Raw genomic sequence first — 17,245 nt, 5'->3', positions numbered from 1 at the left:
CCTGTGAACTACCAGCAGGGGAATCCTCCAAATGACACTGGCTCTTCCTTTCCCTTGAGGACAAATTCTCACTGCCAGGCCAGAGCACTGTGTTCAGCCACAGAAAAGAAGGCCAAACAATGCATGCAAAGGGATATACTGCATACTGCAGCTTTTACTGTCGTAAACTGATGCTGCATCAAACTGAGAAATACTGATACCAAGCAGTAACATACTCCTAATCATTTTATTCTTATTGCACAACATTTTGCTTTTCTAAAAGATCATCAAACACTGCTTCTCAAAATTCATATATTGCTAGGCTTTTCATTCTGGTTAGGAACACAGGTGCCATCCACATTCCTTCCTTGACATGCTTTAACAGCAATAATTCTGCCCTGCAGCAGAGATGAGGTGCAATGCTGTCAGACCACCCAAATCCAGGTGAGGAGAAGTTATTACTGTAGTTCTGTCAGGAAATACTGCAAGGGGGCAAAGGGAAAAGATAAGCCTGTGTCCAATCAGGAGTGGCAGCAAAAAGTTCCCAGTTTTTCACTGTTCAGTGACACCTCTTTTCAAAAGTCTTTTTGATAAGTGACTGTGCTTGTACAGAGTGATGTAACTTGCAAAGAGCTCTCCTATCCTTAGCTTACTTAGCTTAAAACATCTTTGGTCAATGGCATAGCCCAGAGAGATCAATGAGAAAATGTATTTTATCCCCTGAGAACTATGAAATGCCAACTGATAATTTAAAAAGCCTAAAGTTGTGTTACTTATTGCTCTCTTCTGCATGCAAAAAACCCCAGAACTTCAGTAAGACTGGAGTCCAGTGGCAGGAAAAGCTGCAAAAAGACAGCAGTGCCAACAGACCTGGAAGAGGCTAAGACTGAATTCAGAGAGACTGAAATGGTTCACAGACACAGTGACCCCTTGTGTGGCGGGGCTGTACCTATCTGACATGAGGTCAGAGGAAAGCCCAACTCCAGCAAATTCCAGGAAAGAAATTCCCATTTCCCACCAGGGAGAGTGAGCCCAACAGCCTGAGACACATCAGTTCTCCAGCTTTCTCTCTGGCACAAGTATCTCCACGGCAGGGAGTAAATCTAGCTCGAGTGAGCTGGGGCTGGGTGAGTTATTAATTTGGTTTTAATATTGTCTCCCTGCTAGGCAGAGGAGCTCTGGCTGCATGTTTCACAGAGGAGCTCACTGCAAACAGGCAAGGTCTTGCAATATTCCATTTTTAAACAAGTTTATAGTGTTCTGGACACATTCTTTTCAGAACTACTGTTTTCTTAACTGAAAGGCAAATAACCTACTGGCTTTGTTCCCATGCTAACACAGGGCTGCTTGACTGACCCACAGAGTTTATCCAACCCTTTTTCTCATTTCCTGGTGTGTAGAGTGGTTTCCTGCAGACCTCAGATCTGAGTTCTGCTGCCTGCTTGCACTAGTTACCCCACACCAATCCAAAGAAAACAAGATCCTCAAGCACCATCCTTCAGTGGTTAGAAAGAAGGCAGTGAGAAACGAAGCTCTGCAAGGTCCCTTCCCTGCTCAGGGCTATGCCAAAACTACAGGAATTAACCTCAAGCCGTGACACCACCCCAAGTTTCACATTGTGCCAGAGGAGAAAATGATTTTGCCAGTCTTGAGAAAGGCAAGTCTGTCTCCTGCCTGCTGTGCCAGGGACAGGGCACACATCAGGAAGCACAGGGGGAGCATCCCCCATGCCCCAGAGCAGGGGTTGTTATTGCCTGGGGCTGTGCACAGCACACACAGAGCAGCAGCTCCCCATGGTGTGATCCCTCGGGTGAGTGTCCTTCCCTGATCACCACCTCCTCCAGCAGGTCTAGCCCTGGGAGCACTGCAGTGCCTGGGACTGTCTGACTCCTGTGTCTGAACAAGTTTATCGTGATGTGCAGTCTTAGTCACAGACCCACCTGCTGCACCCTGAGCTCTTCATCTTAAGGCAGGATGGAGGAAAGAAAAGACTAGATGGCAAATGTAAAGCATTGTATAGAAATGCTCATATTTTGTCAAGTGTTCCCTCGCTCTGAAAATCGTAATTCCTTATTAAGTAATATTATATATCCTGGGGCTGTGTGCTGCTGCCAGATATTGGAGGAGTAGAGTTACGTGAGAAGGCTAATACCACACCAAGGCCCAAAGCCTTTACTTTCTAGGGTCTTCTATTAAAAGGGTGAAAACAGCACAGAGCTTCATGGACCTCTGTAAAAACAAAAAGCTGCCTGCCAGCTCAGGGAAGGGAGAACTCCAGCACATCTGCCCTTTCTCAGTTCGAAAGCATTCTTACTGAACTATGGGACAGTAGCCACAGAGAAATTTAGCTGGAAAGAAAGTCTGGGGCTCATAATAAACACTACAGTTTCAAGTTACAGATTTACAAGGACAGGATGCCAAAAAAATTCCTGATTGACACCAAAGGAGTCCATGTTACCATGCTAACTGATGGGAGAGAACAAACAAACAAAAAAAAAAAAGATAAACAATGGTTACATATTTGGATTCTCAAATAAACTGTAACTACAAAGGAAACCTGCACCAATGAAGCAACTTGGTTATCAAAGCTTGCAGTACATGGAATTTTTCCACATGCATATGGGAAAAATTCCTGTCAGAGAAAAGAAGCTCATTAAATCCCTCTGGGGATTTTCACTTTCCCTTGGCTGCATCCACTGCTCGGATAAACCATTTTCCCACTTTCTCCTAACTCAATCAAAGCAGTATCCTGGAAATCTTCAGAAAAAGCCAAACTGAACCGATTGTTATGGCAAACAAAAGACCAAAAATCTCGTAATCCAAGGGTGCTGGATATTACATACAGAGTAGTACTGTCACAAACACATCTAAAGCTGTGCTTAGTCACTGCTCAAAACACTTCCTCTCACCTCTGACAAAAGCACACAACATTGCAGACTTTGGAGAAAGCTCTTGGGAGGAGACCTTCCTGTCTGGCCCTGGCTACACATTCCTGGACAGCCACCAGCTGACAGCAACAACAGCTGAGACACAAGGGGAGAAGTTTTAGTCAGACCTTTCAAACCTGAAAAGCAGCAGCTGGCCCATGGCTGATGGTGTATTAGCCCAAGAAGCTGAAAACATCCATCTTTCAGATTAATATTTAATTTTTGGTGGATATGATCCTTTAATACCAAATAATGTCTTTGCTAACATTTTCTGTCATTTAGGAAATACCACAAGTGCTTGTGTTCCTGGAGCATCTTTAATGAATACGAGGGGTGCATCTACAGCTGGGAGAGCACAAACCCCTACTTGCACCTCACCCTCCAGCCTGGGAACAGTGTGCAGCAGGCAGGTAAAAGAGAGGCAGGTAAAAGAGCCCTGCACACTGACCAGCCCGGCCAACAGCCAGGACTGCACAGATGGAGTTCAATAAGCTTCCTCTAGAAGTGGGATGTAAGAGAGGGTTCAACAACACATCCCTAAATCAAAAGGTACGGTGACTGCACAATGTCTCAAGGGAAAAGAAAGGAGAAGTACAAAACCTTAGGGGAAAAAAAAGGAAGAAAAAGCTATAATTCAAAGAGTGGGAAGAGAATGTGGGAGAATTGAGACCTACATGAAGAAAAGCATCATTATTATTCATCCAGTGCTTTAATCTGGGAGACCTTAAAGCCCCTTTGCTGTCACCCTGCTCCAACAACTACAGCTCCCTTGGGACCCTGATTAGCTCAGCAGGACCACGATGACAAACCCAGAACTGATCCACAGCCTGTGATCCAGCTGAATAGCTCATAATGCTGCCTCTTGCTTAGAAACATGCTTCCACTTCAAAGAAAACTTCCAAAATTACATGGTCATTAGCAGGGACGTGCATAATGCAACGTGGGACAATAAACAGCTGCAGCTTTGGTGTCAAAATGGATTAAGGGCTCAAAGTAATGCAACCCATTAGAGCCTTTTATTTAACATAAAGAAGATAAGTGCCTTTTAGGATGCTGAGAGATTCATGCCTGAGCTTAAATTAGAGTGGGACAAACATTCTGCTGGTACAAACCAGCCCATCCCTCTTGCTGTAGAATAACATCAGTTTTGCATGAAGAGGTGACAAATAACTTTTTTAGTATTATGGAGTGGCTGTGCAATTATTTAAGATGTGCCTATTTTATGAGCATGGCATCAATTTGCCCAATAAGGGGTGCTTGCAGAACCAGATGGTAAAACTCTGCAGTGTGAACACATCGCTCTAATTCTTAGGAGAAAAAGTGGGAAGGTAATAGAAATGAAACCAATTAAGGATCCATCACATAGGCTGGCTTGCCTTCATCAAGTATGTCAACTCTGACTCATACTGAGTATGAGGCTTCAAGTCTGGTTCTACCAGAGTCTGTTAAGTACCAGAACTAAAGAATATTATAGAAAAAAAAAGAAAAAAAAATTAAATAAATGGAAGTGATGGTCTTTGCAAAGTAAAATAGTTTGAGTTATGGATACAGACAGTCACATCTCATACCTATGAATCTTAGCCCTTTCTTTGTCCTTCTCCCTGCTGGTCTCACCCTGCACTGGTTTTGGCAGTAGTAGGACCTGTGCAAAAAAATGAGTGGGCTAAAGATCTGGGACAAGGGCTGGAAATCTGCTCTGAAGACAGTTTCACTTTAGCCACACCAGTACCTGCTCAAGAGTGGCCACCTGGACTCCTGCTGCCCCACATCTCAGAGGTGAAACTTTTGGTGACTCTTGGGAAGGGCTTGTGTGCCACCATTAGCTAGAGAGGGCACCTCAGAGTCCCAGATTAAAAGATTAACTTCCAGACATCCATTTGGAAGTAAGATAAATCCTACACTACAGGACAGGGAGAGATCTCATGTGAATCTAGTTACACAGGGCAAATATATTACACTACTCTCAGGCTAGTTCCGTGACACTGTTGTCCAGTATCATTAGTCAATACTATCCATCAATACTATTACTTTTTAAATTTAAATTTGGCTTTTATTTCAGAACAAGTACTTCCTGAATTTGAGACAAAACTTCTTTGGAGGGTATGTTCAAAGACAATGCGCCAAATGCATCCCAAATTTTTTAGCTGCTGTCAGTTACACTTTCTGAACACTTAGAAAGGAAGTAAGAACCATTTGTCCCACTCCCGGTGAGTTAAAACAGAATAACAACACTTCAAGCAGGTGCTTTCTGGATTACTAAGGATGAGTTTTAAATGAAACCCTCTTGATGACTGTCAGTAATTTCCAAATTTCAGTGCTACCTTTGGGTACCTCAGCATGGAAAGGCAATACTTACCCCCTTATGATGGAACATATGGCCCTCGACATGCACTTTATAGGTCTCCACACCCAGCTCTTTTGCCAGTCGGAGAATCCGGTTTTGCGTAGGTCCCACATATGATCCACCAACATCTACATAATTCACTTTATCGTTCTGTCAAAGAGAATGCAGGAATCAGAAGCTGTGCAGGAAGCTCCTCAGAACAAACATCTAGAAGCAGAAAGAATTATTCCATACTGCATGTCTATGGAATGTATGTGTATGATATTCAGGAGGAATTTGTTAATGGAAAAGGTTGTCAAGCATTGGAATGGGCTGCCCAAGGAGGTGGTGGATTCACCACCCCTGGAGATGTTCAAGAAATTCACATTACTTTTCTTGTCATTGCAAAACATTTCTGCAGCTGAAACCATCTCCAGCACCCAGGCTTGTTTGCTCTCCTAGATACCTGCTCAGACTTAATGCTGCAGGTGCTGAGCACTGCACTGCACTGCAGTTTACCAGGAGATTACCTCCTTTCCAGCACTGCACTCCTTGGCTCCAGCCTGCTGCTCTCTGGGCAGTGACCCCCAGCCATGCCTGCCATGCAAGGTGCTCAATGCACCCCTCAGACCAGCACCACACTCACTTGGGAGGTGGGAAGGAAGCAGAAGGCCTCAGGGATGCACACTATTACAGCAGGCTGATGTCCCAAGACAGTAACTCTTTTTAACACTGTTTATAGTGAGTATTTTAAGCCTGGCATTCTCAGTGTCACAGAAGGATGGTGTTTATGCTCCATGTTTCACACACAATGATTTCTGCTGGAACACCACAGTTTATCTCTGGCTCTCCAGCAATGGCACCTGACTTAATTTACACCTCCCTCACTTCCAGGGTGGGAAGCAGAGGTAATGTCTGGGCTACATTACCCTGTGCCACAAGTGACTCTTCATTTCTTTCATTTTTTTTCTAATGGCAATCAAGATGCAGCTCATTTTTAGAAGCAGGAGTGTTATTTCAGATATTTTTAAGACATTTTAAAACATATGTCTGAGCCATAATCATGTCTGGTCCTGCTCAGGCTGCTTCTTACAGGGCTCTAAGTTATCATGCCTGTTACAGTATGCAAAGGGAGATGGGAAAGAGAGGGGAAATGCTCTGACACTCATGGTCCCAGATGATGGTTTTCAACACACTGTTGAATTACTGAAGTTTAGGTAGACAATATTCATTTTTCCCTCATCTACCAAGCCAGTCATTGCACCTTAGAAGGCTGTCAGGTTGGCCAAGCATGAATTCCTCTTGGTGAACTCATGCTGACTGATGACTTTTGGATTAGTTGTTCTGTCAGCTTCTGAGGGACTGAGTTGAAGCTGTAGTTGCCTGGCTCAAAACAATAGGAGTGACATTTGTCACATCCTAGACCAGCACAAGTGAGAGTCCACGTCTCATGAAGCACTTACCCTGATGGTGAATGTCCTTCCTCCAACTCTGTCCCGGGCCTCAAGGACCACCACGCTGACCCCAGCCTCAGACAGCAATTTGGCAGCTGACAAACCTACCAAAAAAAAGAGAAAGTGAGTTAAAGCGAGTGGCAGCATCAGCCACATTAATGGTTAAAAACTGAACCAAAGCTTCAAGGTCAGAGATTTCAATAGACTGTTCTCAAAAATCCCTGAGAGAAGTTAGGAATTTTTCATGGTATCTCCCCACAGAAATCATGTGGCTGCTGCTTAGTTGCATGGCAGAACCACTCACAGCATTCACAGACTGAAGTTTCCTCCTTGGGCTGCATTTTGGCCTTTTAAAACTGGAAAAACCTCCATTATTAAGAGACAGACACACATCTTCATTTGTGCAGCCTGTGGAAAGGCAGCACCCAGCTTAGGGGACTTGCAGCACTACAGTGACATCAATAATGTCACACATCAAACTCTCTGCTCCACTGCTGTCCCTTGTCCTCATCCACATGCAGAAGGAAAGTCTGCCTCACTGTAAGGATTCATTTTCAGCAAGGGAGTCTGACCATGACAATCAAACAGGCTGTATGTAGATACTTTATAAAAGGAATTATGGTCTCAGCAAAAATCATCTAATTATGGGACTTTGCGATGGAGCCACCAGAGACAACTGAAAATTCAATAGGACAGGAGACCTCTTTGCTCTTGACAGATGCGAGCTGAAATTGTAAAAAGCAATCATGAGTTGGTGAAATCAGATTATCCCACTGCCCTGCAGGCCAATTTGGCACTGAAGCATTGTTTCTTTGGAGTTGTTTCCCCTCCTTAAGTACACGAAAGGCAGCCTTATTGATCAGAACTTCCAAGATACCCCGCAGGCAGCCGTAACAACATTACCCTCCTGTTTATTACACTACCCTGAAATGTGATTAAAATCAACTGTTTGTGAGCCTACAAACAAAGCATGTCTGAAAAGACCAGGGGAGAGGAATCATTCTGGGAAGAGTTAAATGTACTCCTTTACTCTAAGGACAATACAGAATTGACCATAAACTTCTGTGCTACAACCTTTTAATGGGGAAGTGCAACACCATTCACTGCTCACTTGAGCTGAGGAAGTTCAAATGTCTTACACAGGCAAAAATTATATATATAATTTTCATAGTCATTAAAAATAACTTTACATCCTTGCACCATATTCTTAAGATTGCTGCTGGAGCAGAAGTATACTTAGTTCTTCCATCTATTTAATATTCTAATTTTTTTAATTGCAAGCCATTTTTCAGTGGAGTGGATGTCTTATAAATTGATCTAATTTATTTCAGTGATAATTTTTTCCTCCATGAAACTCGAGAAACAATTTTTTTCTAGCTAATTCTTTAATCCATTAAGTGATGGTGTTCTCTTCCTCCCCAACATAAACATAGAAGACACAAATCTATGATGCTGAAAAGACAAACTGCAATATTTTCTTACAAATACGCAATTTTTTCTATGCAGAAAAATGAGATTTCAAAATATACAGCAGGTTTTGTCGCAAAATAGTGGATATCCTACACGCATAAAATAAAAGACTGAATTCTTTATTCTGTATAATACCACTGGACACTCAGGCATGAGTGGATAATTCTTTTGTAAGAAGGTTTACTGTAGATATACATGCCTTGAAAAAATTGAACATGGAGCCACAAAAAGTAAAGCCTAGGCATGAAAAAAAATTAAATGCAAATCTTTGGTGCCTAAGACTATAATTTCATGCTGAATACAACAGCTCTATTACCACCACAGTTACAGGAAGTTATAGGAAGAATAATGGTTTCGTTGGACTGAGTTGGAAGTTAAGCCTACTACTGGATTATAGCTTAATTATGGGATATATCCCAATAAAGAAGGGATGCTAAGAGATGAAGAACGTGTTGTAATGTGGCCGAGGTTCTCTAACCTGTTTGCCTGTTAAACTGTACTTGTACTGCAGAATTACTGGTTAAGTTTCATTATTGTTGACCCAAGGGTCACCTTAGTCACTGGTCCAAAAAAGGAAAAAAGCTTTGGGGTTTCACAGACTGGGAGAGAGCAAGAAATACACTGGGACAGCAATGGCTTACTGGGAACCGGGAGAGGGCATGACTCACAAGTAAAACCAATATAAAACATGTTGATTTAAGATTATTACTACACATTTATTTGCTTAAAGCATGGAAACTATTTTCTTTCAAAACAGAGGACTAGGAACAACACCCACACAGAGCATCTCTGTGCAGCTGCCTGCTGGACCCACCTCTTTAGCTCCATCCTGGTGAGACTGAAGTGCACCAGGTCCAGGTGCTTCCACAGGTTTGGCTGAAGCACCCCACAGGTCATGAAGCCTCATTTATACACAATTAACCTCTAGACTGACTGCATATTTACCTTTCATCTTCTCCATAACTTGAATTTTCAAGACTTTCGTTGCTGTTCCAGTATTGTGGACAGTACTGGACACCAGAGAGTGACGATTTGAATGATGGGATGAGAATGAGAGAGGAAGGAATGAGACCTTCTCCTTTCCTGCTCTTTGCCTCATCCCTGCCTGCTCAGCTCCCCTCAGGCTGCATGGACGGGAGCTGTTCTGTTCCTCTCACTTCCTCTACAACATCTCCATCCCAGAGGACCTCATGAACTTCAGGAAGTGCCAAGGAGCAGGGAAGAAGTGGTGGATGTTCCCTCCTTGGGTGTTCAAGCCCAGGTTGGTTGGGGCTTTGAGCAACCTGGTCTAGTGGGAGGTGTCCCTGCCCATGGCAGGGGGTAGAACGAAATGAGTTTTAATGTCCCTTCCAACCCAAACCATTCCTTACAGGCACACTGTTCCAGGCCAAATGGAGCACTGGGCTCAGTGCTCAAACCAGGCAATTAAAGCACTCCAGGGTCTGTTGGTGTGACTGGAGTGCAGGCACTCCTGTCACAGCTGAGCCTGTGGCTGCGTCGCCTCCACCTCCTCCGAGTGTAGCCTTGAGATAAAGCTGGAAACCACCCCAAATCACTGGCCACACTCCTTCCAGATATCCCCCTAATTCCATGAATTAGAAATACACTACTTGCCTCAGCAAGATGGAAGGAGCCTGCCAAAACCATGCCTCATTGGCAGTATCTGGCTGTAGAAATTCACTTATTGTTAAATGAGAACAAACAAGGTGAGACATCCTCCACAAGGGTTTCTATGGAAATCTCACAAGCAGCTCCCCTCCTCTGAAGACACCATGCAGGAAAGCTCTGTTCCTATTGATTTTGCAGTGCTATTAAGGACTCAGAATTGCTGCTGCTACAGATCCGACCACGGCTGCTTTCATGCCAGAAAATTGTCATAATCCTACCACAAGCAAAGCACTTTGAAGTTCATCAAAACACTGGATATACAGTAAAAAAAAAAAAAAAAAGAATTAAAAAAATTAAAAGAAACTAAGGTGAATTGATGCCAGCCTGCAGACTACAAGACACACTCCATGACTGACATAAGGATGCTGAACAATACTAAGTTTTGTAATAAAACAAAGCCCATCTCTACCTCATAGGAAAGAAAAGTTCAACTCCACAGGCAGTGAACAACAGCGGGACTTAAGAGACTCGACCTTGAATCTCAGAGGAGTCCTGTAATGTGGAAAATGGTTCTCCATTTTGTAGGGAAGTATTTACAAGGGTAGATTTATGAGAATAATTCCAAGTCTCCTCACTTCTGGGGTTGATACAGGGCTTATGAGCAGCTTTGAGTTCTATGGCACAAACACAGTTTTTAAAAAGTTACTTTATTGGGAATGTGCTAGTGATTCTATACCAACAGTATAGAGTTTTCAAAATCTAGGCTCTGTAAGTCCACAACATTCCTTCATAAAATCCTTGCTAACTCACCCTACTGTACATGGCATGGGACAGCTACATTGTGAGAAAGATGATTAACTCATTACTGTAGTGTTCTAGCAGGCTTTAATTGAGGAAATGGGGAAAAATCTTCCTGCAAAATCCCTAAATTTTTCTTATCTTAAGTGGGGAAATAACTTCAAGACTTATTTTGCTCATTATTCTAATACACGTCAGTAAAATAACAGAATGGGCAATATATCATTATTAAAGTTCCAATGTAATGGCATTCTAATGCTGAGATTATTTTTACTGTTTCACTGATGGAAAACCTAACTTTTTTCTAAACACAATTGAGTAATTAAACCTGGCAATGACCACCTTAGAATCAGGTCTCATTTTTCCAGCTAGAAATCCCTTTGGCAAGTAAAAATGAACCTGTCAATGAGAGATGCAAAACATTTCTGCCATGACCATAGGGAAAATCTCCCTTCCTCACCTCTTTATTCTTCTCCTGCAACCTGGATTACCCTTTCATTGGAATTTTTGTGTACATTATAGCATTTATTTGAGTTTTAAAATACAGTTAAAAATGTGCTCAGTTACATCAGATTGACCAGAGAAGGCACTAATGGGCAACAACACACAGAAAGCTGAGAATTAAAGAACTGTTTCCTTTCACAGACTAAAGACTTCAAGATTTTAAATTGCCACTGAAAATATTAAAAAAACCAAAACAACAATGCTATTAATTCAGTAACAGCATCTTAAATTCACACAAAACAGAAAGAATGCACAGTGTGGATCACAAGTCTACATTTATTTCTACTTCAATGTTGCCTAATACCATAACATCACTAACTTTCTGCTTGTCAGAAACTGTGTTTTATCTTGCCATACTTTATTTCACATCCCTTCCTGCAGAATACCTGGTACTGGGGAGAGATTGAGTTTATGCATTTTGCCATTTTCAGGTAAATGTAATACATTTATTTTTCATCAGGTTTTTTTTTCCCTTCTAGGAAAAGAAAAAAATCCACTTGATTCAGCAAAGATCTTAACCAAAAGAGAATAAATATTTTCTATTACAGAATACATTGTCCAAATGAGACCAAGCCACTTACTGGTCTCAATGGCACCACTGTCTAAATGCTTTCTATAGACGCAAGCCTTGTTCTGAGGGGCACAAAGACAGTTTCTCATGGACAATGTTAACAGAAATACAGTGGGCAGGAAGAGGGAATTCTATCCCGACAATGAATCCACTCCTCCGCACACACCCACTGGAATTTTCATGTCCACAGCTTCTTGCAGCAAACATTCCTTCCACAAAGTAGTGCCCTCCCCCAAAACAAAGGCAGGAAAAGTATAAGCACAGGGTTGGAAATGCAGCATCTTCCCTCCCATTACATACTAAAATGAGCAGTTAAAATGATGACAGCTTGAAACCACCTAGTAATGGAAATATCCAAGGTAAATACACACATTTGATAACTGTTGACAATTCTTTTAGTCAGTGTTGTGCAGAATAAATTCCTGTTACCTAAATGGTGACCTTTAACTAAAAAAGGATGTGAAAAAACATTGGTGCTAAATTATGATCAATGTCATCACTGCAGACACCAACAACATCAGCACTGGCATTCCCAGGAAAGACATAATGCCTGTCCCATGCCAGGTTTCATTATGTTAGGATATTTTTAGGCATCTGTCCCAACTACTTGGCTATTTATTTCTCTTGCTTTTTGAGGCAAATAACACTCATAAGACTTCAGCAGCAAAACAGCAGAACACAATATGAAGAAGGAGGTAAATGGAAATTGGTACTTCTGCTTACTTGCAATCCCTGTAAAAAGCATCCATTACACTTTGTACGGGGTTCGGGCAGTTTTGGTCCTGCTGTAAATTTTTGTCAAAATGACAGTCAGCTTGCTAGCAGTGCATGGGGAACCCAGAGCTCTCTGAAACATTGCTATTTATTTCTGCATCCCCAAAAATGGTCCTTAGGAATCTCTGGTACTAAATGACAATATTACCACTGACTATCAGCTTTCTGGTTGGATCCAGAAAGAAGGAAGGAACCGGGTAGATGGAACCCAGCACAGGGCGAATGCAAAGAGATAAACAGAGAATACATTTTATGATGCAAATATCACATTCCTATAGGTCAAATCCTAGGTAAATACAGAAGTAACAGTAGGAAAACAAAAAATTTATTGCAAACTACTCCAGATTTACACAGGTCAGACTGATTCTATCTTACACTGTGTGTTTGACAGTTTATCTGACACCACCACCCACCAGCAGCTTGGCGTGCTGTCAAAACAAACAGGGCAGTATACAACAGAAGTTGTGCTGCCAGGACGGCAAGCAAGGAAAATCTGCATTTCCTCATTATTCAGTCTTTCACTCAAGAGCCCCAAGCCAAGGCGTAGGTAGCTCGAGGGGTAAGGCTGTCGATCACACTCTGTGGAGCTGGAGATGCCAACACAGAGTGCTTTTCTTCAGAGAGAGAAAAAAAGAAGTCTTAATAATATATCATATGTTTTACTTCTATATAAGGACTAATCACTACTATTTTTACATCCCAGCTTTTCCTACAATTTGTGGCCCTTGGACTCCTCTGTAAGTGCAACAGAAAACAGTGCTGTTTCCAACACATGGCTGGCAAATCTCAGCTTTGATTTTGTAAACCACGCAATCTCCTTGTTTCTAGACAAGAACAAACATCTTTCTATGTGGAAATAAGAACTATGTCAGCGAATTATGATCTTAAGTGTAAGATTCAATTACATCTGCTTTTCCCTTGTGTTTTGTACTTGTAACACAATGTGCTGAAATTTTTTCCAAGATATTTGTATACAAGATTTTTTGGACTTCCCTGTTTCTGGACATACTTCTCCATATCTGCTGCCTCTCTGGTTTGCATTATGTAGACAAACGGTATTAATTCTCCATCCCATTTTCTGATAAACTTGGCTTCCATGCAAGGTGAGGCTGGCACGTGAATATACTCCCATGAAAGAAGCTAAGGTATTTTGCTTACATTCCTTTTTTTTCCTTTCCAAATTTGGAACTACTTAAGCTTGAATTTTCAGGGTGTGTTTTTCAGGGCGCGTTATTTTGTGATTCTTTTCTGCTGGAAAACTTTGGTCAAAATTGACTGTTTATTTCTAAGTGTCTAGGGAAAAAATATTCTTTGATTTTGAAAGCTCATGCCTTTTTTTTTATTCCTATTTTGGAAGTTCTAGCAGCAACTTGAAATTTGGCAGGGAGATAACTTTTGAGTCAACATAGCTCGTTTTGTTATCCATGTGAAAATATGCCCCAGTGAGGTCAGTTAGAAAGTTTTGAGAAATTACAGCAGTCATTCTCCAGATCTGACAAGCTGAAATATCTGAGGGTTCTGTCAAAACCCTCTGAGTACTTAATGCTGTTCAGTTGTTAATGAGCAGTGCCTGAGGAGTGACCAAGCATCCAGGACCTCCCTAAAACATTTTGTGCCATCAGCTTGCTGGGTTTCAACAAACACACAAGTAAAATCAATCAAGTCAAAATCAATCCAAAACAACACTTCAGTTCAGTAGAAAACCCTATAAATAAAAAATGGGAGCAATATTCAAACTATATAAATAAAAACTCCCTGTGGGTATGGAGAAAGTGTTACTTCAGGCATCAGCTTATTTAATATGCTTGGGTATAAAATGCTGTAATTAATATTAACTGTATTACAGGGGATGTTATCTATTAAGAGTGACACAAACGTGTGCCTGGGGCTTTTACTGGCCACAATCCACATTTTTAACATGCAAGCCCAGGTGAAAAGAGGAATCTACCCCAACCTCTGCAGCTCCCTCTCTGTAGAGGACCAAAAGCACTTGCTGAGGCAGCCTGGACAGTTTGAGTGCGATTCCATGGGGTACAGCAGGAAAATCTCAGAGGTAGAAGCCACCCAAGCAGAGTTCCTCTTCCAAAGGCTTCTCCCCTGTGAAGCACTCTTTGCAGAAGGTCCCTCCATCCCTAGGCTGCAGTTCCCTGCAGGCTGAGTGGATCCTGTGTCCCTGGAATGACCACATTGAGGTGTGCATGCAGAGGCCACGAGCACGAATGAGTAGAATATATTAGGCATTGGTCAGAAACTGGCTCTCAGGACCATGCTTTGCTTTGAGGAATAGGTAACTCCAGAGCTGCCTGTCAGGATTTGAGCTTCATTTCACAAATACTGGACAAATATTTTTAAAAGCCACAACATCACTGCTGGGAAGCTCACACTTAATGGAACAAGCACCTTGCTTATACCTCATACACATTTCATGTATTTCTAGTAAAGAACTAGTTTATTCCAGAGTCTCCTATCCTTTCTTGCAAGCACCAGGGAGTGAGTATTTAAAATACAGTAGAAGGAGAGGAGACAGTAATCTCACCAGATAAGTCAACTGCAAACTCAATTTCACAGATACAAACAGCAAGTCAAGATTGGAGTCAGAGAGACGTTGAGGGGAAATCCTGTCCATAGGGGAACATGATTTACTATGTATTCCACCAGAAGCAGAACTCTAGATACAGATTACTTTTTTTTTTAAGACCAGTTTTAAGACTGTCTAGCCTCTTACAGAAGTGAGGTGTAGGCATATTGGTAAAGGAATGGTAGTGAAAGAGAAGCTGTGAGAAAAGCAAAACAGACCAGAGGCTGATCAGAGTTTAATCCCCAGCTATGAACGGCAGCGTAGAGTAAAGATGGATTAATTACCAAATAAGGCATTTATTGTCTGTTTTTCAAAGGCTGCATTCTTAAAACGATGCTTGTTCTAATTCCCAACAGGCAAACACCAATTTCTATGCCACTGACATGGGGTTTCCATTGGCATGAAAAATGTTCCTGTACCCCAGGAGTACTGTGACATGTTTATTCGTCTTCCTCATGCGCTGACAAATTTTCAGGGACCGTGAGCACCATGAAATTTTCTGTTTGGCTCCATTTCAATCCCCACACCAGGTTTTGGTCCAAGGTGTAGGTGTTACAAAGTAACTTAGTGTTTTTGTACTAGTGAGGCAAGATACCACATAGAAACACTTAAAGCATTTTCTGAAACACTGCAACAGGCCGGGGACCTGGAGGAGCAACGCACCCCGAAGGGAACAAGAGCTTCTCAAGGCTCTAAAAAACATATAAAGAGGATGTCGCCATCAGCTGCACACAGAACGGCTGGTAATTCCCTAAGGACACTGTGTACAGGAACCCTAAGGATGAAGACCAAATGTCTCCTGCTAGCAGGAAAATTACCAGGCATCTGGTAAAACTAAAAAGCAAGGAAATCTAGGTCCAGACTCTTCCTTTCTGTTTGGTGATACTTACTACAGATTATTTGCATAATTACATGTTCACAATTAATTATTCAAACAATTACTGTTCTTTTAGTAAATGAAATAATGTAATTATGGTAACCATTTGCTGTTTCACACCTTAATTCACTGCAGATTAACCAAAGGAAAGCCTCTGACTCCTTCACAATACTAATAAAACCTAACTTTACCCACACCAATAATGGCTGAAATATCACTGAAGTCACACAGTCGCAAAACTCACCTTCTCTGAATCATTAGTGAAGTAAGGACTGCCTGAAAACCGAGACCTGGCCAAAGCTGCCAACACAGCACTGACCTGATGGACAACCTAAACACTAATCTTCTCCAGTGCAGCAACATTCTCATCTTAGGTAACACAAAAATAATTAATTAACGGGTTTTTTTAAGCATAAGGATGAGGGGCCATGATGCAATTGCTGGTGTCAAAGTAGATCTGAAGAGTATTTTGGGAAGTGTTGCCTAGTAGAGTGTGAGGAGCCCATGGCACCTGGGGAATTGGGCTGCCTCTAGTACAGCGCTTCTCACAGCAACAGAACCTAACCCACAGATATTCCCAGATGTTTATTCTGCAGCATTTTTCCAAACAAAACAACTGCCACCACTGCATGAGCAACCTAAAAAAAACACGTCAAAACACCATCTTTCTCGGCATGCACCAATCCCAGCCCATATCCCCGTATCCCTGCCTCGTCCCGCACCTGCGGGCACCGCCAAGTCACTTTTCCTCCAGCCCCCCTCCCGACGAGCACCAAGTACCAACCAGCGCAGGGAGCAGCAATTGTCCCTAACACAGCGACACGGATCATTTTCCCTTTCCTTCCCCGAGCGCACCCGAAGCCCCCGGAGCCCCGACACTGCGCTTGTCCATCGCCACCCCCGCGCCACCGCCCGGCCCCGCTGTCGCAGGACGGGCTCCGGGAGCGCTCCCGGCGGATGCCCCGGAGGAGGCCGGCGGCTGCGCGGAGGCCGCGCCGTTCACCCCCTGACCCACCTGAGATGCCGCCCCCGATCACGACCACGTCGTATTTCTCTGCCATGGCTGTGCTGTCCACGCTGTCCCTGTGCGGGCTCCGGCCACCGCCGCGGCTCCGACCCGGCCCCGCGCTCGGACAGCGCCGTCCCGCCCGCCCCGGCCCCGCCCCGGCCCCGCCCCGGCCCCGCCCCGGCCCCGCCCCGGCCCCGCCCCGGCCCCGCCCCGGCCCCGCCCCGGCCCCGCCCCGGCCCCGCCCCGGCCCCGCCCCGGCCCCGCCCCGGCCCCGCCCCGGCCCCGCCCCTGGGCGCGGCCTTTCGGCGCTTTCACCAATGGGCGCTGTCCGGGGCGGGGCCTCGCCCGGGCGGTGCGGCCCGACGGGGCGGGG

At 43.4% G+C, this 17,245-nt stretch overlaps 1 protein-coding gene across 1 annotated transcript in view; it reads right to left on the bottom strand.

The window, feature by feature from the left end:
• LOC116440326 (amine oxidase [flavin-containing] A-like) overlaps positions 1 to 17,010 on the bottom strand; it is a 34,156-nt gene extending 17,146 nt beyond the window's left edge. The window contains exons 1-3 of the mRNA XM_032100967.1: positions 16,879 to 17,010; positions 6,693 to 6,787; positions 5,263 to 5,400 (exon numbers count right to left, since the gene is read on the bottom strand). Coding sequence (XP_031956858.1) covers positions 5,263 to 5,400; positions 6,693 to 6,787; positions 16,879 to 16,924 — 279 coding nt within the window. The 5' untranslated portion in view covers positions 16,925 to 17,010. The remainder of the gene's footprint in view (positions 1 to 5,262; positions 5,401 to 6,692; positions 6,788 to 16,878) is intronic.
• Positions 17,011 to 17,245: the final 235 nt, after the last annotated feature.

Source organism: Corvus moneduloides, chromosome 2 (assembly GCF_009650955.1).
Source record: "Corvus moneduloides isolate bCorMon1 chromosome 2, bCorMon1.pri, whole genome shotgun sequence".
Classification (NCBI taxonomy): Eukaryota; Metazoa; Chordata; class Aves; order Passeriformes; family Corvidae; genus Corvus; species Corvus moneduloides.
The sequence above is the reverse complement of the archived record's forward strand: the minus strand, read 5'-3'. Positions and strand labels throughout refer to the sequence as shown.